Consider the following 24,473-nt stretch of genomic DNA (forward strand, 5'->3'; position numbering starts at 1 on the left):
TCCATTTTGGTAAAAACAAAGTTCGTATCAAGACAACATTAATTAACTGCCGATAAACTGTGATGTTTGAGAAAGATCGAAATACACGAGACTTATAACATACATGTATTTCAGACAGGATGTAAATTCGGATAATTATATACTAAATGGTTAAATAATAGGGCGTCAGTAGGCCAAAGGTCAAGGTCACATTGACCCGGAACAGTTAAACCCTTTCCAGACGATAACTTGAGAACACTTGGGCCTAGGATCACGAAACTTAATAGGGAGGTTGATCATGACCAGCAGATGACCCCTGTTGATTTTGAGGTCAATATGTCAAAGGTCAAGGCCACATTGAACCAGAACAGTAGAACTTTTGTTTACAGTGAGCAAATAATTTCTGTTCCTTGTGCAATTACTGAATGCATCAAGGGGGGCATTCCGTATTCTACGAGCTCTTGTTTCATTTCGTTTCTGGCCCTTTAGTATCATGTAACCACCACTGCATACACACCCTGCTTCTTGCCCCCCCACCCCTCTTATATCTCCCACCAAAAAGAAAAAAATAATGTTTGCATTTTCTTTAAATTTTGCTTCCGTCCTCCCTTGTTATAATCTTTTGGGCACATATATTGCCCCGCTTAATGGAGCTCTTGTTTAATACTTTCATATTAAAGGGTAGTTATTACAAAATTTCATGAAAATAATAAAACATGCATTTTTATACGCCCGTTCGAAAAACGGGACCTATTATGGGAACGCCCCTGGCGGGCGGATGGGCGGGCGGGCGGTGTCCACAGACTTTGTCCGGAGCATATCTTCTACATGCATGGAGGGATTTTGATGAAACATGGCACAGTTGTTCACCATCATGAGACGGAGTGTCATGCGCAAGAACCAGGTCCCTAGGTCTAAGGTCAAGGTCACACTTAGAGGTTAAAGGTCAAATTCAAGAATGACTTTGTCCGGAGCATATCTTCTACATGCATGGAGGGATTTTAATGAAACTTGGCACAGTTGTTCACCATCATGAGTCGGAGTGTCATGTACAAGAACCAGGTCCCTAGGTCTAAGGTCAAGGTCACACTTAGAGGTCAAAGGATACAAGAATGAAAACTTCGTCCGGAGCATTTCTTCTTCATGCATAGAGGGATTTTGATATAACTTGTCACAAATGTTCACCACCATGAGGCAGAGTGTCATGCGCAAGAACCAGGTCCCTTGGTCTGAGGTCAAGGTCACACTTAGAGGTCAAAGGGTACAAGAATGAAAACTTTGTCCGTAGCATTCTTTCTTCATGCATAGAGGGATTTTGATATAACTTGTCACAAATGTTCACCATCATGAGACGGAGTGTCTTGCGCAAGAACCAGGTCCCTAGGTGTAAGGTCAAGGTCACACTTAGAGGTCAAAAGATACAAGAATGAAAACCTTGTCCGGAGCATTTCTTCTTCATGCATAAAGGGGTTTTGATATAACTTGGCACAAATGTTCACCACAACGAGACGAAGTGTCTTGCGCAAGAACCAGGTCCCTAGGTCTAAGGTCAAGGTCACACTTAGAGGCCAAAGGTCAGATACAAGAATGACTTTGTCCGAAGCATTTCTTCTTCATGCATGGAGGGATTTTGATGTAACTTGGAACAATTATACACCATCATGAGAGGAAGTGTCATGCACAGTTCCTTTCTTTAGAATTACTTCCCTTTGTTGTTATTATAAATAGCTTATATTGTAATTCTTCATTACTAGTCATAGGGAAAAATCAAGACCACTTTTCTGTGGTACAACATAGATGTTACTTTCAAATTTTAGGTGTATTTTAAGGTCTCTCTACCTGGTAAGAAATTTTTTTTGTGGACTTAGGAAAACAAAAGACTTACAATGATTACTAAACAACCACAAAATTAAAATTCATTTGCAATACAGCAGCTAGAGTAAAGAAATTTGCTGTGATGGGCGTATATTGTGACATTCTGGCACTCTTGTTTAAGGGATCTAACTGTATGAAATGGGTCCTTTCGTTCCTTAAATCAATAATGTTACAGAATATAATAAATATGAAATATGTCATAGATTATGCTGCTCAAATGTGATTGCTCACCTTTAATAATGAAAACCCAAGATCATGATTAGGCAAAATTCATGCCAGGCTATAATTTTCACTGTAGCAAAGCCATAGAATGACAAAAAAATGCCAGTAACATGTGGTTTCCATTTTCACTCTGATTAGTTTTATAGAAATCCAGCAAAATGCCGATAGGAACAGAAATTTACATTCAGTTGCTAAATATAAGGCAAAAGTGTAATTAAGACATATGTAGAATAATGTTGTCTAAGTTCAGTCTAAAGTTCTTGGAAATTTTTATGCACCCGAAGGGAGGCATATTAGTTTTCAACGTATCTGTTAGTTCGTTCGTTCATCACAACGTTAACTTTTTGCATGAAGGCACTTTACTCGCGAACCACTGCTTCCAGGACCTTCAAACTTCACATGCTGATAGTACTTATTGAGTACACGACCCCTACTGACTTTGGGGTCACCAGGTCAAAGGTCAAGGTCACAGGGGCCAATGTTAACTTTTTGCATGAAGGCACTTTACTTGCGAACCACTGCACCCAGGACCTTAAACTTCACTAGCTGATAGTACTTACTGAGTACACACCCCTACTGACTTTGGGGTCACCAGTTCAAAGGTCAAGGTCACAGGGGCCAATATTAACTTTTTGCATGAAGGCACTTTACTCGCGAACCACTGCACCCAGGACCTTCAAACTTCCTATGCTGATAGTACTTATTGAGTACACGACCCCTACTGACTTTGGGGTCACCAGGTCAAAGGTCAAGGTGCTGTGGGGGGCATTTGTCACCATTAGTGACAGCTCTTGTTTTTATTAGCCCACCATCATCAGATGGTGGGCTATTCAAATCACTCTGCGTCCAAGGTCCGTCCGTCCGTCATTCTGTCCGTCCGTCCGTTAACAATTTCTCGTTATCGCATCTCCTCAGAAACTACTAGGGGGATTTTGATCAAACTTTATCAGAATGATGTATTGGTACCCTAGTTGTGTCCCCCTGAAAATCAGACTGGTTCAACAATTTATGAGTGAGTTATGGCCCTTTGTTTATTTCTATAATTTACATAAGATTTATATAGGGAAAAACTTTGAAAATCTTCTTGTCCAAAACCACAGAGCCTAGGGCTTTGATATTTGGTATGAAGCATCATTTAGTGGTCCTCTACCAAGATGATTCAAATTATTTCCCTGGGGTTAAATATGACCCCGCCCTGGGGGTCACATGGTTAATATAGACTTATATAGGGAAAAACTTTGAAAAACCTCTTGTTCAAAACCACAGGGCCTAGGGCTTTGATATTTTGTATGTGACATCATCTAGTGGTCTTCAGCTAAGATTGTTTAAATTATCCCCCTAGGGTCAAATATGGCCCTGCCCTGAGGGTCATATGGTTTACATAGACTTATATAGGGAAAAACTTTGAAAATCTTCTTGTTCAAACCACAAAGCCTAGGGCTTTGATATTTGTAATGTAGCATCATCTAGTGGTTCTCTACCAAGTTTGTTCAAATCATCCCCCTAGGGTCAAATATGGCCCCGCCCCGGGGTTCACATGGTACATATAGACTTATATAGGGAAAAGCTTTTAAAATCTTCTTGTCAATAACTACAGCATTCAAATTTGGGCCACATGTATATTTTTGAGTGGCAAGATGAACCTTGACATGAGTTGACCATGATTTTGACCTGGTGACCTACTTTCACATTTCTGTAGCTACAGCCTTCCAATTTGGACCACATGCATAGTTTTGTGCACTGAAAAAAACTTTGACCTTGACATTGACCTTGTGACCTTCTTTCACATTTTTGAAGGTACAGGCTTCAAATTTGGACCACATGCATAGTTTCGTGTTCAGGAATGGAATTTGACCTTGATTTTGACCTAGTTACCTACTTTCACATATCTCAAGCTACAGCCTTCAAATTTGGACCACTTGCATAGTTTTGTGTACCGAAACAAACTTTGACCTTTACATTGACCTAGTGACCTACTTTCACATTTTTAAAGGTACAGGCTTCAAATTTGGACCACATGCATAGTTCTGTGTTCCGAAATAAAATTTGACCTTGATTTTGACCTAGTGACCTACTTTCACATTTCTCAAGCTACAGCCTTCAAATTTGGACCACTTGCATAGTTTTGTGTACTGAAATAAACTTTGACCTTAAGATTGACCTAGTGACCTACTTTCACATTTCTATAGCTATGGCCTTCAAATTTAGACCACATGCATAGGATTGTGTACTGCAACAAACTTTGACCTTGACATTGACCTGGTGACCTACTTTCACATTTTTGAAGGTGCAGGCTTCAAATTTGGACCACATGCATAGATTTGTGTTCTGAAGTGAAATTTGACCTTGATTTTGACCTAGTTACCTACTTTCACATTTCTCAAGCTACTGCCTTCAAATTTGGACCACTTGCATAGTTTTGTGTACAAAGAACTTTGTCCTTGAAATTGATCTAGTGACCTACTTTCACATTTCTCAAGCTACAGCTTTCAAATTTGGACCACATGCACAGTGTTGTGTACGGAAATGAAAATTTGACCTTGAGCTAGTCAGTAAGTCTTGAAATTTGGAACACTCAAAAATGGCACATTGGTGGGCGCCAAGATCACTCTGTGATCTCTTGTTAGATTTTGAGGAAGTTTCTTGAAAGTAAACTATTTGAAAATGAAAAGTAGAGATTATTGCTTCCTTTAATACAATTTTGCATGTTAACTAAGGGGTCTAAAGTGTGATACCTCATGTGTTGCCTTGTTGGTTTGAATCTTGGAGGAGAAATTTTTTTTTTGTTCTTTTTCTGTTTTGTTATGCATGCAGCATGTTTTTTTATTTGGATGAAATACTTGCTGCAGTGAAACAAAGTTTTGCCCCTGGGCACAGGTCCCTATCTCAAAGGTCAAGGTCACAGTAAGGGATCATAGTTCAGATCAGATCTTGTTGATGCCATAACAAGGCTCTAAGTAACATTTATTAGCCCACCATCATGATGATGGTGGGCTATTCAAATCACTCTGCGTCCGTGGTCCGTCCGTCCGAGCTCACATTTGCATACTTAGGTGACTATAGGAACAATAGGTAACTGTACTTTTTCTTTGATGTCATTCATTCCGTAAGGCTTTTATGTGGCTATTTTTCTCTTATGTGGCTAAAAGAACAATAGAGAGAACAAAAGCGTAGCCACATAAGTATCCATATGTAGGAACGTCCGTTAACAATTTCTCGTTATCGCATCTTCTCAGAAACTACTGGGGGGATTTTGACCAAACTTTGTCAGAATGATGTATTGGTACCCTAGTTTTATCCCTATGAAAATCAGATTGGTTCAACAATTGTTTACTGAGTTATGGCCCTTTGTTTATTTTTATAATTTACATAGAATTATATAGGGAAAAACTTTGAAAATCTTGTCCAAAACCACAGAGCCTAGGGCTTTGATATTTGGTATGAAGCATCATTTAGTGGTCCTCTACCAAGGTGATTCAAATTCTTTCCCTGGGGTCTAATATGGCCCCGCCCCGGGGGTCACATGGTTTATATAAACTAATATAGGGAAAAACTTTGAAAAACCTCTTATTCAAAACCACAGGGTCTAGGGCTTTGATATTTTGTATGTGACATCATTTAGTGGTCTTCTACTAAGATTGTTCAAATTATCCCCCTAGGGTCAAATATGGCTCTGCCCCGGGGGTCACATTGTTTACATAGACTTATATAGGGAAAAACTTTTAAAATCTTCTTGTCCAAACAACAAAGCCTAGGGCTTTGGCATTTGTAATGTAGCATCATCTAGTGCTTCTCTACCAAGTTTGTTTAAATTATCCCCCTAGGGTCAAATATGGCCCCGCCGTGGGGTCACATGGTTCATATAGACTTATATAGGGAAAAGCTTTTAAAATCTTCTTGTCAATAACCTACAACATTCAAATTTGGACCACATGTATGGTTTTGAGTGGCAAGATGAACCTTGACATGAGTTGACCTTGATTTTGACCTAGTGACCTACTTTCACATTTCTGTAGCTACAGCCTTCAAATTTGGACCACATGCATAGTTTTGTGCACTGAAAAAAACTTTGACCTTGACATTGACCTAGTGACCTACTTTCACATTTTTGAAGGTACAGGCTTCAAATTTGGATCACATGCATAGTTTCGTGTTCCGAAATGAAATTTGACCTTGATTTTGACCTAGTGACCTACTTTCACATTTCTCAAGCTACAGCCTTCAAATTTGGACCACATGCTTAGCTTTGTGTACCGAAACAAACGTTGACCTTTACATTGACCTAGTGACCTACTTTCACATTTTTGAAGGTACAGGCTTCAACTTTGGACCACATGCATAGTACTGTGTTCCGAAATAAAATTTGATCTTGATTTTGACCTAGTGACCTACTTTCACATTTCTCAAGCTACAGCCTTCAAATTTGGACCACTTGCATAGTTTTGTGTACTGAAATGAACTTTGACCTTAAGATTGACCTAGTGACCTACTTTCACATTTCTGTAGCTACAGGCTTCAAATTTAGACCACATGCATAGGATTGTGTACCGAAACAAACTTTGACCTTGACATTGACCTAGTAAACTACTTCCACATTTTTGAAGGTACAGGCTTTAAATTTGGACCACATGCATAGATTTGTGTTTTGAAGTGTAATTTAACCTTGATTTTGACCTAGTGACCTACTTTCACATTTCTCAAGCTACTGCCTTCAAATTTGGACCACTTGCATAGTTTTGTGTACCGAAATAAACTTTGACCTTAAGATTGACCTAGTGACCTACTTTCAGATTTCTCAAACTACAGCCTTCAAACTTGATGCACATGCATAGTTTTGTGTACAAAGAACTTTGTCCTTGAAATTGATCTAGTGACCTACTTTCACATTTCTCAAACTACAGCTTTCGAATTTGGACCACATGTGTTGTGTACGGAAATGAAATTTGACCTTGAGCTAGTCAATAAGTCTTGAAATTTGGAACACTGAAAAATGGCACATTAATGGGCGCCAAGATCACTCTGTGATCTCTTGTTTTCCTAGGTTTTCAATTGAGGGGCCCTCCATTGCTGATGTCTTGACTTGAAGTCGCTTGCCCCTAACCTCTCTAGGACTGAGATCCACAATAGTTGAGAAATTCATCCAGGAGGCAAGATGAAGGTTGTGGTTCTACCCTGGTTCCCCCCTATGCCTGAAATAATGCTTGGATTGGCACATGGGTTTTTCCACAATCATTAAAAGCTGGAAAGTTGCAATATGACATATTTTGTGTTTGTGTGATAAGATTATGCTCTAAGTAGCTAGCAAAAATGATCAATTCTGCTAGAATTGTACATTTCAAGTTTGGCTATTCAAGGAATAAGGAAGGCTATTGTACGTGCCCTAGCATTGCTGTCGGATTTCCTGTTGCATTTAAAGTTTTGTGTCAAGCTTCTTTACTTTTCTATATCTTCCTATCTACTGCACCTATTATCATCAAACTTTACCAAAGGGCTAGCCATAGTAAGAGGCAAAAATATGTTAATTTAGGGTCAGGTAACCGCCTCGGTAGCTCAGTGGTAGAGCGTCTGCTTCGAGTGCGGGAGGTCGTGGGTTCGATCCCCGGCTGCGTCATACCAAAAATGTAAAAAAAATGGTACTAGCAGCTTCCTCGCTTGGCGCTCAGCATTAAGGGGATAGTGCTAGGACTGGTCAGCCCGGTGTCAGTATAATGTGACTGGGTGGGGTATCATGCCACGTGTCTACGGCGTGATATTCCAGTGAGGCAGCACTATAAAGTTGGGCATTGTGCTCACTGCTACAAGTAGACACCGTCATTTATATGACTGAAGAATTGTTGAAAAAGACGTTAAACCCGAACACACACACACATCCTTAAGGTAAAGGTCACTGGGATCAAACTGTAATAGTGCTGATAAAAGTTTTATGGCAAGCTTCTCAGTTATGGTACTCTTGTTTTGTAAGCTGCAGCCCCTAAAATCGTCAAACCTCACATAGGAATTGATCTTAGTCAGGGGCAGACATGTTTCGTTTAAGCATCAAGTACCTCAAAGGTCAAGATCACTGAGATCAGATTTTGTAATAGTGTTGGTTAAAGTTTTTATGGCACACTTTTCAGTATATCTCAGGTATCCCCTATATTCTCTTTTCAAATGTTTATGTTGTTTGAGTATCTATCAACCCCACTCCATTCCTTGGCTCTCCATTTCCAATTTTTTTTTTCATTGTTTCTTAGATTTCTGTATACCTCAACACATAATCCCATCCATAGCCATCCACTCCCCTCAAAAAACAAATCTGTTATTTACTTCTCTCATGCTTGCTTATATCTTACAATAATGATAATAATGATAATATCTTGCTTAGTTGAGTATGCTGTCCTCCTGACAGCTCTTGTTTTGACAAGTTGTACATTTAGAGTGGATGAAAATGAAAGAAGTAATGTTTCTGAGATAAAATTTATTTGTTGCCGAGCCCGCTTGAGGAAGCAAAGACATAGTTGTCCAAATGGCTGTTCAGTGTGCGTCCGAGCAACTTAAAAGATAGAGAGGGCCATCTAACTGTAAAAAGAACAAAAGAGAACAATAGCTTCAATCCGTTAACAATATACAACAAAAGAAATGGCCCCCTATATCATTTCAGTGGCACATCCGTGTGTCCGTCCATCCGGATTTGTTTGTCCAGACCGTAACTTTGACATGCATGGAGAAGTCTTGTTCATGTTTGGTGTGAATGTTAACTACAGTGAGACAGAATGTCATGCGCAAACCCCAGGTTCCTATCTCAAAGGTCAAGGTCACAGTTGGAGGTCAAAGGTCATGTCAAATCTTGTCTGGCCCATAACTTTAACATGCATTGAGGAATCTTGTTTATATTTGGTATGAATGTTCGACTCAATGAGACAGACTTTATCTCAGAGGTCAAGGTCACTGTTAGGGGTCAAAGGACGGGCTCGACATGTTGCCAGTGGGCATCTAGTTTTTCAACTTGAAACCAAATCTATTCTGTTATTCTTCCCTACCTATAACACTTGAATCTGACTCTAAGAAAATATTTTATGGATTGTAAACATCACACAGAACAGCATAAATTTGATGCAGTTTCTTTGCCAGATTTGTTAACTGAAGACCCAGCGCTTAAATAACCATGTTAACATAGTGAGAGTACTTTCTGTATAGACATTGACAACATATATTTTATAACCTTAAATTGGCACAAAATGTGTATTCTAGGGCCATGTACCATCTGACCATGTTAGCGACGCCACATCTTGTAAAGACTAAAGGAAGTATTGTGAATGTATCAAGTGTGAATGGTATCAGATCTGTAAGTATTTAATGTTCTTTCAGTTTTTCATATTCTGAAGACACAAAGTTTTTTTTTCAAATTGAAAATTTCTATATTGTTTGCTCCAGGCATGAAAAATGGGATGCATGCAGTGGTACAATGTCCCTGTGAGTGTCCATCTAGATATCAGTATGTTTGCATTTGTTTTAGAAATACTTTACCTGATTAGAATTTGAAATAACCTGTCACAGTCATTCACCAAAATAAGACAGTGTGCTGTGAGCAAGGTCAAGGTCATACTTGGATGTCATATATTTAGCATTATTTCCGAAGAAAAAGTAGAGCTATTGCTCTTGCCCTAGCTTGGCATCGCCGTTGCCATGGGTAAATGTTTTTGATAGTCATATATCTCTGTTACTATCAAAGCTATTGACTTGAAACTTAAGATATTATTTACTATCAAAGTCAACAATTCCCATAATTTGAATTTTGACAGAGTTATGCACCTTTTTAACTTAGAATGTTTTGATTAAAGTTTTATATAATGTCAAATTTCTCTGTTACTTTCAAAGCTATTGACTTGAAACTTAAAAATAGTTATTTACTATCAAAGGCTACACAAGAAGTTTTGACAGAGTTATGCCCCTTTTACTGGCAAAGCTTTAATTCAGGATTAAGCACTGAGGAAAGTTGAGCGTGCTTTCTTATGGACAGCTCTTGTTCTTGTCCTGTCAACTCTTGCATGTATGGATGGATATTTTAATAATTTGGCACAAACACCCACTGTATAATAAGTTATATCTTGCTTAGCTAACCATGCAGCATGAGAAAGCCAGGTGTCATGTACAGGACTCAAAATCTCTAGCTGGAAGGTCATAACCACGCTTTATGGTCAAATATTTCAATCTTTCCTTACATTGTCTTAATTTAAGTATCAGATAACTTGGCATAAGCATTCGTTGTAAAAGGCATTATATTCCTTGCAAGACTTAGCCCCCTAGGTCAAAGTTCAAGGTTACACTCACTGGAGACCCACACTTCTGCTCCTAACATTTTGTATAATGGCATTTGTGTCCTTTGGATACGTTTATAGTTCTTGTTACATCAGGCCCATAAAGAATGGCAGAATAAAATTGGTTTATTAAAGGGATGCAATCTAAAACATTAAAATCTCAACAGTTGTTGGACAAAGGGCTTTTGTCATTACCAGTTAGTGTGAAATCATTTAATAGTATGGGCTTAAAATTTCCTAGTTAATGCCAAAAGTTAATGCAGAGATCTGGATTAGTAACTTTCTAGTTTGAATGGTGAAATGATCGGTGGGAATTTTATTTGTTTGTTGGTATTAATGAGCCGTGCCATGAGAAAACCAACATAGTGGGTTTGCGACCAGCATGGATCCAGACAAGCCTGCGCATCCACGCAGTCTGGTCAGGATCCATGCTGTTCGCTTTCAAAGCCTATTGCAATTAGAGAAACTGTTAGCAAAGAGCATGGATCCTTACCAGACTGTGCGGATGCGCAGGCTGGTCTGGATCCATGCTGGTCGCAAATGCACTATGTTGGTTTTCTCATGGTGCGGCTTGTTTTGTTTCATGTATTAATGCAAACATGAAATCTATGAAATTTAGTCCCCCACAAGAATGAATGATTTGTCAATATACTAAATTGACATTCATTTCTTCATAGAAGATGTATAGTGATATTGATGTTTTATAAAATCTGTTCTGATTTTGCTTGCAGTTTCCTAATGTGTTGGCTTACAACATGTCTAAAAGTGCTGTGGACCAATTTACTAGATGCTGTGCTTTAGGTAAAGCTTTGAGAGCACTTTTGTCCAGTTTATCAGATGTAGATATGTACCTGTTTCATGTGTGTTGTAATCAAATTACTGAGAAATTTTACCAAAGAATTTATTTTCACTCAATTCATTTATTGTCCATATTCATGTAATTAATAGTAGCAAAACTGTTTTTGATTTTATAAATAGCCATATGTGTTACGATGGTCATATATTGTGAACAGTCTATGTCTTAAGTATAGCAAAATTTTAAGCTTATGAAAATTTATAAGTGTACAGTAAGAATTGGTTAATTATGAAAAAGAGAGGTATACTAGTCTGATGCCTTTGTCGATCTTTCTCATGGTAGACCTTTTGGTTTTCTGTCAATAATTCCAGATCATCCCACTTGATATGATAGTTGCCTGTTGTCAGAATATCACCCATAATGTATTAGGGGTCATTCTAATACGATCCGATTCATTTTCCTATTAAACAATGAAGGCTGAAAACAGTGAATTATTTTACAACAATTCACTTTTCTTACGTCACATTTATTACGTCATAGCGTCGAATGGCACAGGGGCACGCAGGAAAAGAAAGCGATTGAAAACAGACAAATATTTAATGAATACCTTCTAGGATGCACTTGGTAACGTGTTAGAATCGAAAAAATCTATCTCATTAAGTGATTTGCTCTTGAATAAAATCATTGTTTGTCATTCAGATGCGTATTATTATATCACTCGGGCTGCGCCCTCGTGATATAATTCCTTCACATCTGAACTCCAAACAATGATTTATTCAGCTACAAATCACCAAATGAGATATATTATTTCTTAAGTAACTCATTGTTCAAGGTGACAGAGACTATGAAACAAAATGTTTTCCACTTGATAACCAAAGAAAAAAGGGCTTTGGTAGCTAAACTTTATAGGAATGTTGCCTATGATCAGTGGATCACCTCAGTTGTTCTGTGGGTGTAGCCAAAGCTCAAGGTCAAGGTGACCTACAGACTGAAAAACAGTTTCTGTTACTTTAGAAAGACTGGTATCGAGTTGTCATTCTGCACAGGATGATTAGTTGCTGTCAAAAGATGACCTCTGTTGTTTTAAAGATCAGTAGGTCAACAGTCAAGACCTTTAGATTTAAAACAAATTTTTGGTGTATGACTAAGTATGGCTTCAGCCTACAGTTGTCAAACTGTATTATAGGATTTTTGCCTGTGGTCAGTAATTAATCCCTTAAGGTTTTTTGGGAAGTAGGTCAACAGTCAAGATGAAAAAAAGCTATGAAACATTTAGGGCTACTACTTTCGAACTTTATAGGGTTATTGCTGTTGGTCAACATATGACCTATATTGTTTTTTAGGGTCATTAGATCTATGGTAAAGGTCTCTTTGACCTCTAGACTGAAAATACTTTTTGCTTACCTGTAGAAAACTTGGTCTATGGCCTCCAAACTTCATCTGATGTTTGCCTGTAGTCAGTAGATTACTCCTATAGATATGACAGTCAGTGTATTCAAGGTCAAAGTCACATTGACCTTTAAATTTGAATATAGTTGCCAATCAATATTTGAAGCACTCCTTGGGATATTGCCTCAAACTTCATAGTATGGTTGCCTGTGGTAACTTGATAAATCATGTTATTTTGTGGGGTAAGGATGTCAAAAGTCCATGTTAATGACAAGCGATTAGTGTAAAGCATAGTTGTGTATATTATCATCACATCCTGATTAAATGATTTTCAGTGGAATCAGGACTCTTGATTTGTCAAATTCTTTGATCTGTGCTATTTAACCTGTACCACTGTATAACTATACCACCAACCTTCACAGGAGTCACCACTACCAAGCCTAGTTCAAGGTTGTGTACATTGTTGGAATGTTATTTTCCAGTGATTTTCCCTGGAGTTATGGCCCTTAATTTAAGGCAATTAACATTTTCTGCTTGATGAGTTGGAGACATACTTCTGTGTGAAAAACAATGTCTTGTTTGGTTTTCAAAAGTTGAAATCCACAAATTTATATCACCACAAAACAGTGAAATTTCCTGCCCCACAAAGTTAAATAACTGTCGCATTAACTGAAAATTTCATTCAGGTTATATTGCAGCCTACATGAAATACAGAAATGTATTGAACTACTAATAATCATTTATTTAATTTTCTTTACAGACTTGGCACCAAAGCAAGTTAGAGTAAACAGTGTTAAGTAAGTCTTTCTAGATAAATCTTACTGTTTAATGTAAGGAAGTCAGTAATAAATGTATAAGAGAGGTTGAAATGCAGTGTATACATGTATAGGGGTATAGCATTTGATTTCTTTTAATACTAAATGAAGCGATTGTCAAATTTATAAATACTTAGTTATAAAATAAAAGGTAATAATTGAACTTTATACAGTACAAGTTGAAATTGTATCAAGAGACCACCTAAGGGAAGGGCAAAAAGTGGTTTCTTGACACAAATGGTTTCTTGATACAATGTAATTTGTTCTTTAACACCACAAAAAGGAACTGGAAAAGTGGTCTCAATGCAAGTGATCTCTTAATTAATACCCATGGTCTCTCAAGCAAGTTCGGCTGTATTACTAAATACGCAAAAAGTGTGATTGGTATAAGAGGTTATATATTACATTCTAAACTCAGTGGTTGCAGATATGATTCCCATAGGAAGCAATCCATAGGACCTGTCAGAAGTCAAGAAATTGTCTCTGAGCTTTTTGATATAATCTGTAAGACCTGTCTGCAAAAATGATAAAATTCAGTAGATTTTAACAAAACAGATGGATTTTTTGTCTTTGTATTGACATTGATGATATCTTTGATTTCAGTCCTGGGGTTATTATCACAGAAATTCATAAACGTGGAGGACTAGATGATGAAGCATACCAAATGGTAATCTTTTTGACCATTTAAGTCCGTGCAAAATGTTCATTCAGTGCCTTTTGTCTTTCTATCCCACATACACAGGTCTCAAAAACTCTCCATCCATTAAGGGATTTTGAAAAAAACTTGGCATAAATGTTCACCATAATAAGACGACGTGTCTTGCGCAAGATACAGACCCCTAGCTCCAAGATCAAGGTCACACTTAGAGGTCAAAGGTTAAAACAGGGTCTGTTTTGTGTCCGGTCCATAACTCTGCCATTCATGAAGGGATTTTAAATTACTTGGCATTCTGTTAACCAGAATGACATGACATGTCATGCGCAAGACCCAGACCTCTAGCTCCAAGATCAAGGTCACAGAGGTCAAAGGTTAACAGGTTCTGTTTCGTGTTCAGTCCATAACTCTGCCATCCATAAAGGGCTTTTGAAATAACTTTGCATAAATGTTTACCATAACGAGACGATGTGTCTTGGGCAAGACACAGAGCCCTAGCTCCAAGGTCAAGGTCACACTTAGAGGTCAAAGGTTCAAAAATCTTGTCTGTCCAATTTCTTTTCCATCATTATGCATCACTGATTCAGAGTTTCACAGAGGATCAACCTTTGTTGATTTGTACAAAAATATTTTTGTGAATATTTAATAAGTATCTAGGAACTAAAGCGTAAGAGTACTTAGGGATTGAATACTTATTTTGAAACAATTAACAGTCAGAAGTTTATGGTACAATACAAATGTACATGTTGTTTTTTTGTCCCAAACTTATGAAATATTGCTTTATCATGCATTTATTTACTTTCATAGTTGTTATGCCACTGAAGTGTAGCCATAGTAATTGTACATTTCAACGGGATCAAGGTCAAGGTTGCTGTGACTTAAAACACACATTAAAATAGCTACTCATTTCCTTCTTTTGTTTTTACCTAAATGTTGTGACATAGTAACTACAATTATTGCATGAGAAAAGTTTATATTTTTGTTTTCTTACAGTTTTTGGAAAGAACAAAGTTTACACATGCATTAGGACGTCCAGGCCAGGTGGAGGAAGTAGCTGCAATGATTGCATTCCTTGCTTCAGAAAATGCCTCGTTTATTACTGGAGCACAAATTCCAATAGACGGCGGAAGACATGCAATGTGTCCTAGATAATGAGGAAAAGAACTGCAGATTGTGTTTTAATAATGTACATGTATGTTTGTAATTTTCTGCATATATTGTCATGTTGTTTTTTTTTTTTAATGTCATTTCTGCAAGTCAAGTTTGTTAACATGGATCATGGTTGTCATTTTGAGTAGTCTTTATTTATTTGTTGTTTATGAAAATGCTTCTGAAGGAATAATCCAAATGGACATTTGAATTCACATAAACATAGAATATTTATCACATGAAAGCAGTAAAAAAACTGGTTAAATACACAAAGTTTTTCATAGATATCACATGGTATGAAATGTTTTGTAGAAATAAACAGAATGACAAACACTGATGCTCCTGGTTGTGATAAGACTGCTGTGTGTAAATTAAATAGTACAGTTGCTAAAGGTCAGAAAACTGAATATGTCTGCTAATTACCCAATCTATGACTGCGCTACTTTTACATACTCTGCTCAAAATAAAATGCTTGTCTACAGACGTACAACTTTCACATTCATTGAGATCTGGCACACAAGTCAGCCTTAAACTACAAATCTTATAGAAGAATTGCATTGTTTATATATTCTTCACGTACATTTTAGCATCTTCAAGAAAATATAGGTTTTATAAATATGCCAACACCAGGAAGTAGTACTGTAAAATCATTAAATTTCGTGGGCATGAAATTTCATGGTTTTGGTCAAAACAGCAATTTCGTGGGGATATGAATTCGTGAATTTCAACTTTTGAACATAAAATAAATGGGGAATTTTACTTGTAAGTTGGGATTAAATTTCGTGGATTGACTCAACCACGAAATCCACAAAAATTATTCCCCCACGAATATTAATGATTTCCCAGTACAGTGAAACACCGCTCGCTCGAGCATCGATGACTCGAGCACCTGGGCTCGCTCGAGCAATTCATGTGGTCCCGGCCGATTTCCTTCTATTTTGTATGTGAAATTACCATGGCTGGGGCGAGCATCGATAACTCGATCGCTCGAGCATGACACCTGGTCCATGTGGATGAATTTACTCTTTGTTGCTTATGCTCAAGCAGAGGTGTCAAAACTTTTCACACCTTCGGCGGTCAGAATGTATCGGTTAATTTAAAATTTTCGCTCGTGAGAATTGCATGGTCTATTCCCCGCCTATCTTAAATGTTTGTCGGTATATTTGATCTGATAATGGGATTAATTATTGATGAAATTTTATTGATCAAAATTGTTATTAATTATTACTTTTTTCTGCGGGATCGAGAAGATAATTATGAGATCTTAATATTTTAATCAACAGTTGTTTGCATTCAAATAAAGGAAATAAGATAGCCTTTTCATAAAATTGAGACGATAATTATGAGATCTTAATTTGGAGAAGAAAATTGCGAATTCTATTACAGTATTTCAAATAAAAAAAAATGTCAATTGTTTCTTCATATGTGCCATTTACGATCTATCATAAATAACGTTTGTAATACGTTTTTTGAAAATGTCACGAGTGTGTTAATATTACGCATCACCGTTTCCTCTGCAAATGGTCTCGATGACAATTGGTAAAACAAACTTCAATCTTCTTTGGTCAATGTTTGGGTCGCTCGAAACCATGGATAACTCGAGCATTTTGCTCATCCCCTTGCGACCTCGAGCGAGCGGTGTTTCACTGTATATTGTTTTGCTCAGGTTACACCTTCTGTCCAATAAGTGCAGATCTCTTGGGGCCAGAAATGGTCATTTTACAAAAGATTATTGCTTATAGTTAGTAGATTACCCCTATTGTTTTGGAGGCAGAAGGTCAAAGCCACAGTGACCTTGGGCTATAATCTATTTCTAGTCGATGATTGAGAACAGTCGAGTCTGCAACTTAATATGGTGTTGCCTGTGGTAGGAAACTGGTGTCAGTTATGTCAGTCAAAGGTCACAGTGACCTCAAACAATTTCTGATTAACCTGGAGAATATTTGGATTAAACTCAAAAGCACACAGCTTTTACAAACAGATGTTAAAAATTATGATTGTACTGTTATTGATGATATAGTTTTTATTGAGAAAATTGCACATTGACAAAAAGAGTGCGTGAAATCGTGCTGTTAATTTGTTTTCAACTGCTAATGTTACACTGAGATTTTGTTGAAGTAACTGAAAAATTCATTAATTATATCAGTTGTAGGTTTGTTACCTAATGATTTTACTGGTCAGCTTGTTCAATACATTGTATTTGGTGCATATTCTTTTTTCCTGCTAAAGGGGAGGAGGTTTATTGTTTTGCTCTGTCATTGCATTGGTTGGTAGATCTATTAATTTAGGGTCAATAACTAAATGCTGGCTTGAGCCTACAGTGGTCTGAAATTTCATAAAATGATTGCCTGTAGTCAGTAGTTGAACTCTATTGTTAGAGGACCAAAAGTCAAAGTTACAGTAATTTTGAGGAAGGAAATGTTTATCCTCTTTAGCCTACATCCCTTGAACTTTTTAGGAAGTTTTCTGTTGCCAGTTGAGTCAGTTAGACAGTAGGTCCAATGCTAAGTTCACATTGACCATGCGACTTTATTTGGTTCTACATGTACTAGCATTCTTCTTTAGACTGAAAATAAGTACCTATTTACCTGTGACAGGTCATCTTGTGGGCATATATGTTTAATACTCTTCTTTGATATTTGAACAGAGACTTTGTATTTCATATGCTTTTTGATATATTATGTCATGAGATTTGTACATCTGTAATATTTTTCATTAAAGAAATGTTATCTGGATTTGCTGTTTTTCTTTGATGTTTAATATGTAGATGTGGATATGCTAGTTAACTTTGGACAAAAATGGTTTAATTAGCAGTGCATTTATATTGTGTGAACTCTAATTAAAATACAAAATTATCAAACAGTTAATGGTTTCAGTTAAAGTTGCAGCTAAAGTTTCAAATATGTACCCTAAATTTGTCAGACTTCATAAACTGATAAAAACTGGACTCGTTGGTTAAAATCAGACTGACAATTCCCCAAGTGGACAAATGTAACCAGTTCCTCAACAGGGATTTTCATGAATTAATTTCTTTAAGACATTGTCACACTTCATTTTAAATATCTCAAAAGGAGGCTGGCTTTTACATATGTTTATATAATTGTATGGATTTGTTTTGAAGTTACCATAATAGTCCCAGTGATGGAATTGGACTCAAATATATTTAAATTGCAGTTTTGGCGCTCTTAGCTCAAGATTATCATTGAAAAAGTTAAGAAATTGTGCAATTTTCTAGCAGTTAAGGTTGCAGACCTCAAATTGATTGTTTCTCAATGGTTTGGGAGTGCAGAATTCTTCATGAAAGGAAAACATGATCATGCAAGCTGGCGCACAGATCGTCGGTTCTATCAAGATGCCCGCCCATGCCTGAAACTATGATCTGAGGCGCACTGAGTTCTTCCTCCTCCATCAAAAGCTGAAAAGTCGGCATGTGATGTAAATGATGTAGGTATGACTCTAAACACACACCCACACAGAAGAGTACTGATGCCTTTAAAATTCAGACTATCCCAGATGTCACTAGCGTCTTTCGTGAAACATAATTTAAACCTGGCATGGGATTAGAACCTTTGATTCTTAATAGGAAGTTTTACACTCGTATCATTTAAAATGATAGGATGGGCTGCTACTAACCGAACCAGCACAGGAAGCATTTTGGTCTAGTAGAGTGATGGCTGACAGATTATGGAATACTTTGCTTGAGATTGTCATAGATGTATCTGTAAGGGCAAGATTAGTTTTATGCCCCTGTACGGAAGATCGAGTTATATACTTGTAAAGTGGCAGTCATCTACCATGCTATACTTTGTACTTTACACCTACAGTTTTCATCAAATTAAAAAACAAGAAGGCCATGATGGCCCTATATCGCTCACCTCTTATCATTGCTCTTGAGGACAAGAATGTCCTCAGAAAAAATATCTAAATCCAAAGGACAGGAACAACAAAGGGAAGAAATTTAACCAAAAAGAAAAAAAATTCTTACAAGGTAAAGATATGTCAAAATACACCTAAAAATTGGAGGTACCATCCATGTTGTACCACAGAAAAGTGGTCTCGGTTTTTCCCTACGGCCAATAATAAAAAAGTTACTAAAATAAGCTATTTATAGTAACGTAAAAGGGAAGTAATTAAAAAAATAAATATTGTAGGTGAACAAAAGAAGATCTGCCAAATAAATCTGTTGACATAAATGAAATTTCAGATCAGTATCTTCATTAGTTATAGAGATATACCCGTTTTAATTTGAAATAAAGGGAGGTAATTTGACATAAATCATTCCATAGTTATCTACCCTGATTGTCTCAGTACAACTAATAACAATAATGAAATTTCAAATAAGTCCTATAAGTACTTGATATAAATCCATTTTGATTACAATCAGGAGAGGTAATCAGATATAAAATAACTCTGGAACCTATGATTGGATCTGATTTGTCATGGAATCCAGATTTATTGTTGTTGAAGATATTTTGGAAGTTTGTATCAAATAAAAGAAGTCTCTATATGGCTGCAAAAGCCAAAATAGCCAATTTCGGACCTTTAAGGGGCCATAACTCTGGACCCCATGAAGGAATCTGGCCAGTTGAAGAAAGGAAGCAAGATCTTGTGGTGATACAAGTTGTGTGCAAGTTTGGTTAAACTCAAATCATAACTGAAGCTGCTATTGTGCAGACAAGGTCAAAATATCTAATTTTGGCCCTTTCAGGGGACATAACTCTGGAACCCATTGTGGGATCTGGCCGGTTGAAGAAAAGAACCGAGATCTTATGGTGACACAAGTTTTGTGCAAGTCTGATTAAATTCAAATCATAAATGAAGCTGCTATTGTGCAGACAAGGTCAAAATAGCTAATTCTGGCCCTTTCAGGGGCCATCACTCGGAAACCCATAATGGAATCTCGCCAGTTCAAGAAAGGAACCGAGATCTTATGGTGATACAAGTTGTGTGCAGTTGTGTGCAAGTTTGGTTAAAATAAAATCATAAATGAAGCTGCTATTGTGCAGACAAGGTCAAAATAGATAATTCTGGCCCTTTCAGGGGCCATAACTTTTGAACCCATAATGGAATCTGGCCAGTTCAAGAAAGGAACCAAGATCTTATGGTGATACAAATTGTATGCCAGTTTGGTAAAAATCAAATCATAAATAAAGCTGCTATTGTGCAGACAAGGTCAAAATAGCTAATTTTGGCCCTTTCAGGGGCCATAACTCTGGAACCCATAATGGGATCTGGCCAGTTCAAGAAAGGAACCGTGATCTTATGGTGATACAAGTTGTGTGCAAGTTTGGTTAAAATGAAATCATAAATGAAACCACTATCATGCAGACAAGAAATTGTTGACGGACGCACGGACTGACGACGGACGAAAGGTGATCACAAAAGCTCACCTTGTCACTATGTGACAGGTGAGCTAAAAATAGCTTATTCTGGATTTTTTGTAGGCTTATGGTCGGGGGGTGGGGATGGGGGTGTGCATCGCTATCATTTTAACTTTAAATATCTCTGATGGATCTCCACTTAACCTGGTCTTTAGCATCTTTGTTTGGCCTTCTCAAGAGTTTGTTCAAATGGTATTGTTTGACCTCCTTAACTTTTTATGAACTGCGTAAAAGGCCATCATCAAACTTTGTCTGTAAAACTTCTGTCAAATGAGGTCTCTTAAACCTTTTCAAGGAAAACCTGTAATCAACTTCTTTTCATATACAAGTGGCCAAGTGGTAAATGTAGCCGAGTCACTTGCTCCTTAACGTTGTAGATAAATCTAAAACTAGAAAGAAATTAAACAACTAATGGACAGCTTGATAAATCTTCAATAAACTTCAATAGATTCCTTGTTTGGACTTCACAAACATTTTCGGTGGACCAATTTTAGGGGCTGTAAAACCTAAAAATAGAAAAGCTTTTAAACATCTTCCCATGAACTTCCTCACAAAACTTTGTGACATTCTTGTTCGGACCTGCGAGTTAATTCAGATGGTTCAGCTTGGCTGCATTTAGGGGCTGTCGAAAGAAAGCTTTTTCTCATGAACCTTTTGATAGGTCTTGACAAAAAGCATATTTCTTGGTGTCTCTAGAGCTAAAATAGCAAAAACTTAAACAACTTTTCAAAGAGGGTTTGATTGATTTTCATCAAACTTGGTGACCTATTTAAAGTTAGTTAAAATGGTTTCTCAAGACAGCATATTTTTTTACTATGAAATCTAGGTCAAACTCGATAATGAATCACCTGTGGACAAAAACCAGTCATTAGGTAAAACAGAAAGACATTGATAACATTCTAGAGGCCACATTTTCTAACTAAGCTTCATAAATTCTTGTAAGAGGATTGTTTTAATGAGATCAATGACAAGTTTTAAACTTGGTTAACTGAGATCTGAAAATTCAAAGAAAAAAGGTCACTATGTCAGTTCATTACAAACTATATGACACGCTCTATACCTGTTTTTTATGAAATTTTGTCAGTTTGTCTTATCAAATCTAGACGTTTAAAACTAGGTAAACTAAAGTCAAGAGCTAGGTCACTAGGTCAAATAATTGACAAGCTTGGTCCTATCTGTCTTACCTGATAAAGCATAGTCAGAATGTTCGATGTAATAAAACAAGTGTCACGGTACGGACTTGGTCATGTTAGGAAGAATATAGGTTAGGCAGCTGGTTGGCTCAGTCGGTAGAGCACTCGCCCTGTAAGTGAGGGGTCCCTAGTTCGTGGTCCAGACTGACTGCAAATGTTTCTCACTGCACATTTTTCTCACCCTGTGACATTTGGCACCCAACGTGGGACCATGACATGCTTGCTTTATCAATCATACCACACTTGCAATATCATGCACCTGAATTTGAGGACGATGGGGTGTATGTCACAGTACGGACTTGGTCATGTAAGGGGAGAATATGTGTCGGGCGACAGGTTAGCTCAGTCGGTAGAGCCCTCGCCCTGTAAGCGAGAGGTCCAGGCTGATTGCACATTTTCTCAATCAGACAGTGATACTAAGTTACCTAGTACTAGGTAAGTGAAAAAAACAGGGCAATGGCTCTTTTCTAAGAACAAGAGGGCCCTGAAGGCCCTGTTTCGCTCACCTGACTTAATTCTAACCCCTGATAACTAGCTTACCTTTGATCTGATCTAGTGAACTAGTTTCTGACCAAGTTTCATGAAGATACCGTCATAAATGTGGCCTCTAGATTGTAAACAAGCTTTACCTTTGATTTGACCTGGCAACCTAGTTTCTGACCCCACCTGACTTAGATTAGAACTTTACCTTAAGATTATTAAGATAAACATTCTGACCAAGTTACATTAGGATATGGTCATAAATGTAATCTCTAGAGTGTTAACTAGCTTTTCCTTTGATTTGACCTGGTGACCTCGTTTTTGAGCCCACATGACCCAGATTCCAAACTGACCTAAAATCATCAAGATTAACATTGTTTCATGAAGATACAGTCATAAATGTGACCGCTAAAGTGTTAACAAGTTTCCCTTTGATTTGACCTGGCGACCTAGTTTTTGACCCCACGTGACCCAGATTTTAATTTGACATAGAGATCATCAAGACAAACAAAGATAATTATGTTATAAATGTGGTAATTCTGATAAATTCTCATGAGTTTCAAACTTAAAATTAGGTCTCTAGAGTGTTAACAAGCTTTTCCTTTGATTTGACCTGGTGACCTAGTTTTTGACCCCACCTGACCCAGATTTGAACTTGACCTAAAGATCATCAAGATTATTATTTTGACCAACTTTCATAGAGATATGATAATAAATGTGGCCCCTTGTGTTAACAAGCTTTTCCTTTGATTTGACCTGGTGACCTAGCTTTTGACCCCACCTGAATCAGATTGGAACTTGTCTTAAAGCTCATCAAGATTACATTCTGACCAAGTTTCATTAAGATATGGTCATAAATGTGGCCTCTAGAATGTTAACTAGCTTTTCCTTTGATTTGACCTGGTGACCTAGGTTTTGACCCAACATGATCCAGATTCGAATTTGACCTTAAGATCATCAAGGTTAACATTTAGACAAAGTTTCATGAAGATACAGTCATCAATATGACCTCTAGAATGTTAACAAGCTTTTCCTTAGATTTGATCTGGTGACCTAGTTTTTTACCTAAGATGACCCAATATCAAACTCGTCCAAGATTTTATTAAGGGTAACATTCTGACCAAGTTAAATAAAGACTAGACCAAAATTGTGACTTTTAGAGTGTTAACAAGCTTTTCCTTTGATTTGACCTGGTGACCTAGTTTTTGATCCCAGATGACTCAATATCGAACTCGTCAAAGATTTTATTAAGGGTAACATTCTGACCAAGTTTCCTTGAGATTGGGCCAAAATTGTGACCTCTAGAGTGCTAAAAGTCACATTGTTGACAACGGACGGACAAACGACGATGGACGACGGACACAAAAGCTCACCTTGAGCTCAGCTAAAAATGTAACAGAAAAAAATAATGTTGTTACCTTGACTTTTGAACCTAAATTTATTCTCAAATACAACTGCAAAAAATGTTACATAATTTCCATGCTAGGAAGAGGTCAAATTGCTGCTACTGATTGTGACTGGGGATTTACAGGTTCATATTTCACCCATTCTTAAAGAAAGACTTACTTTTGTGAAACCTAGTCCAAATAATTGTACTCAAGAGTTAGATTAATGTGAAACCCTGTTTGGGTTTATCATATTTTATGCTGACCAAGGTAATGTGGAATGACCATAAGGTCAAGGTCGGGTAAGGGACTTGGCCTCAATTACGCATCTTGTTAGCTCTAAATTTGGATTTTTTTTTCAAAAGTAGAGCTTTTGTAATCGTCCTTTAATTTGCATCAGCGTCCGCGTCAGAAAAGTTCAGGTTAAAGTTTTGCATGTAAGCAGGTTTTTCAGAAACTACTTGGCAAAATGCTTTCAAACTTCACACATGCCTTTGGTATCATGAGATAACCGTATGAGCAAGTTAAATAAATCTAGTTTTTATTTTGAAATAATTATGCCATTTTTAACTTAGAAATTTTGCTTAAAGTTTTGCATTTAAGCAGTTTCTCAAAAACTACCAGCCCAAAATGGTTTCTTACGTCACACATGTCTTTGGCATCATGAGATGACCTCATGTAACAAGTTACACAACTCCAGCTTACATTTTTACAAAGTTATGCCTATTTTTCAACTTAGAAATTTTGTGACAGTTGTGCATGTAATTCTCACGACTTACTTGAACAAATGTTTTCAGATTCTCCACACTTGATTTTTTTATACCGACAGTAAATAAAATTTGTATTGTATTGTATTG

At 37.1% G+C, this 24,473-nt stretch overlaps 1 protein-coding gene across 2 annotated transcripts in view; it reads left to right on the top strand.

Annotated features, from left to right (window-relative positions):
• The window catches only part of LOC123550924 (3-oxoacyl-[acyl-carrier-protein] reductase FabG-like), a 34,318-nt gene extending 16,406 nt beyond the window's left edge, over positions 1 to 17,912 (top strand). For both annotated transcript variants that reach the window (XM_045339425.2, XM_045339426.2), the window contains exons 5-9: positions 9,307 to 9,400; positions 11,105 to 11,174; positions 13,319 to 13,355; positions 13,977 to 14,040; positions 15,022 to 17,912. In XM_045339425.2, the coding sequence (XP_045195360.2) occupies positions 9,307 to 9,400; positions 11,105 to 11,174; positions 13,319 to 13,355; positions 13,977 to 14,040; positions 15,022 to 15,180 (424 nt within the window). In that variant the 3' untranslated portion in view covers positions 15,181 to 17,912. The remainder of the gene's footprint in view (positions 1 to 9,306; positions 9,401 to 11,104; positions 11,175 to 13,318; positions 13,356 to 13,976; positions 14,041 to 15,021) is intronic.
• Positions 17,913 to 24,473: the final 6,561 nt, after the last annotated feature.

This window comes from Mercenaria mercenaria, chromosome 4 (genome assembly GCF_021730395.1).
Source record: "Mercenaria mercenaria strain notata chromosome 4, MADL_Memer_1, whole genome shotgun sequence".
Taxonomy (NCBI): Eukaryota; Metazoa; Mollusca; class Bivalvia; order Venerida; family Veneridae; genus Mercenaria; species Mercenaria mercenaria.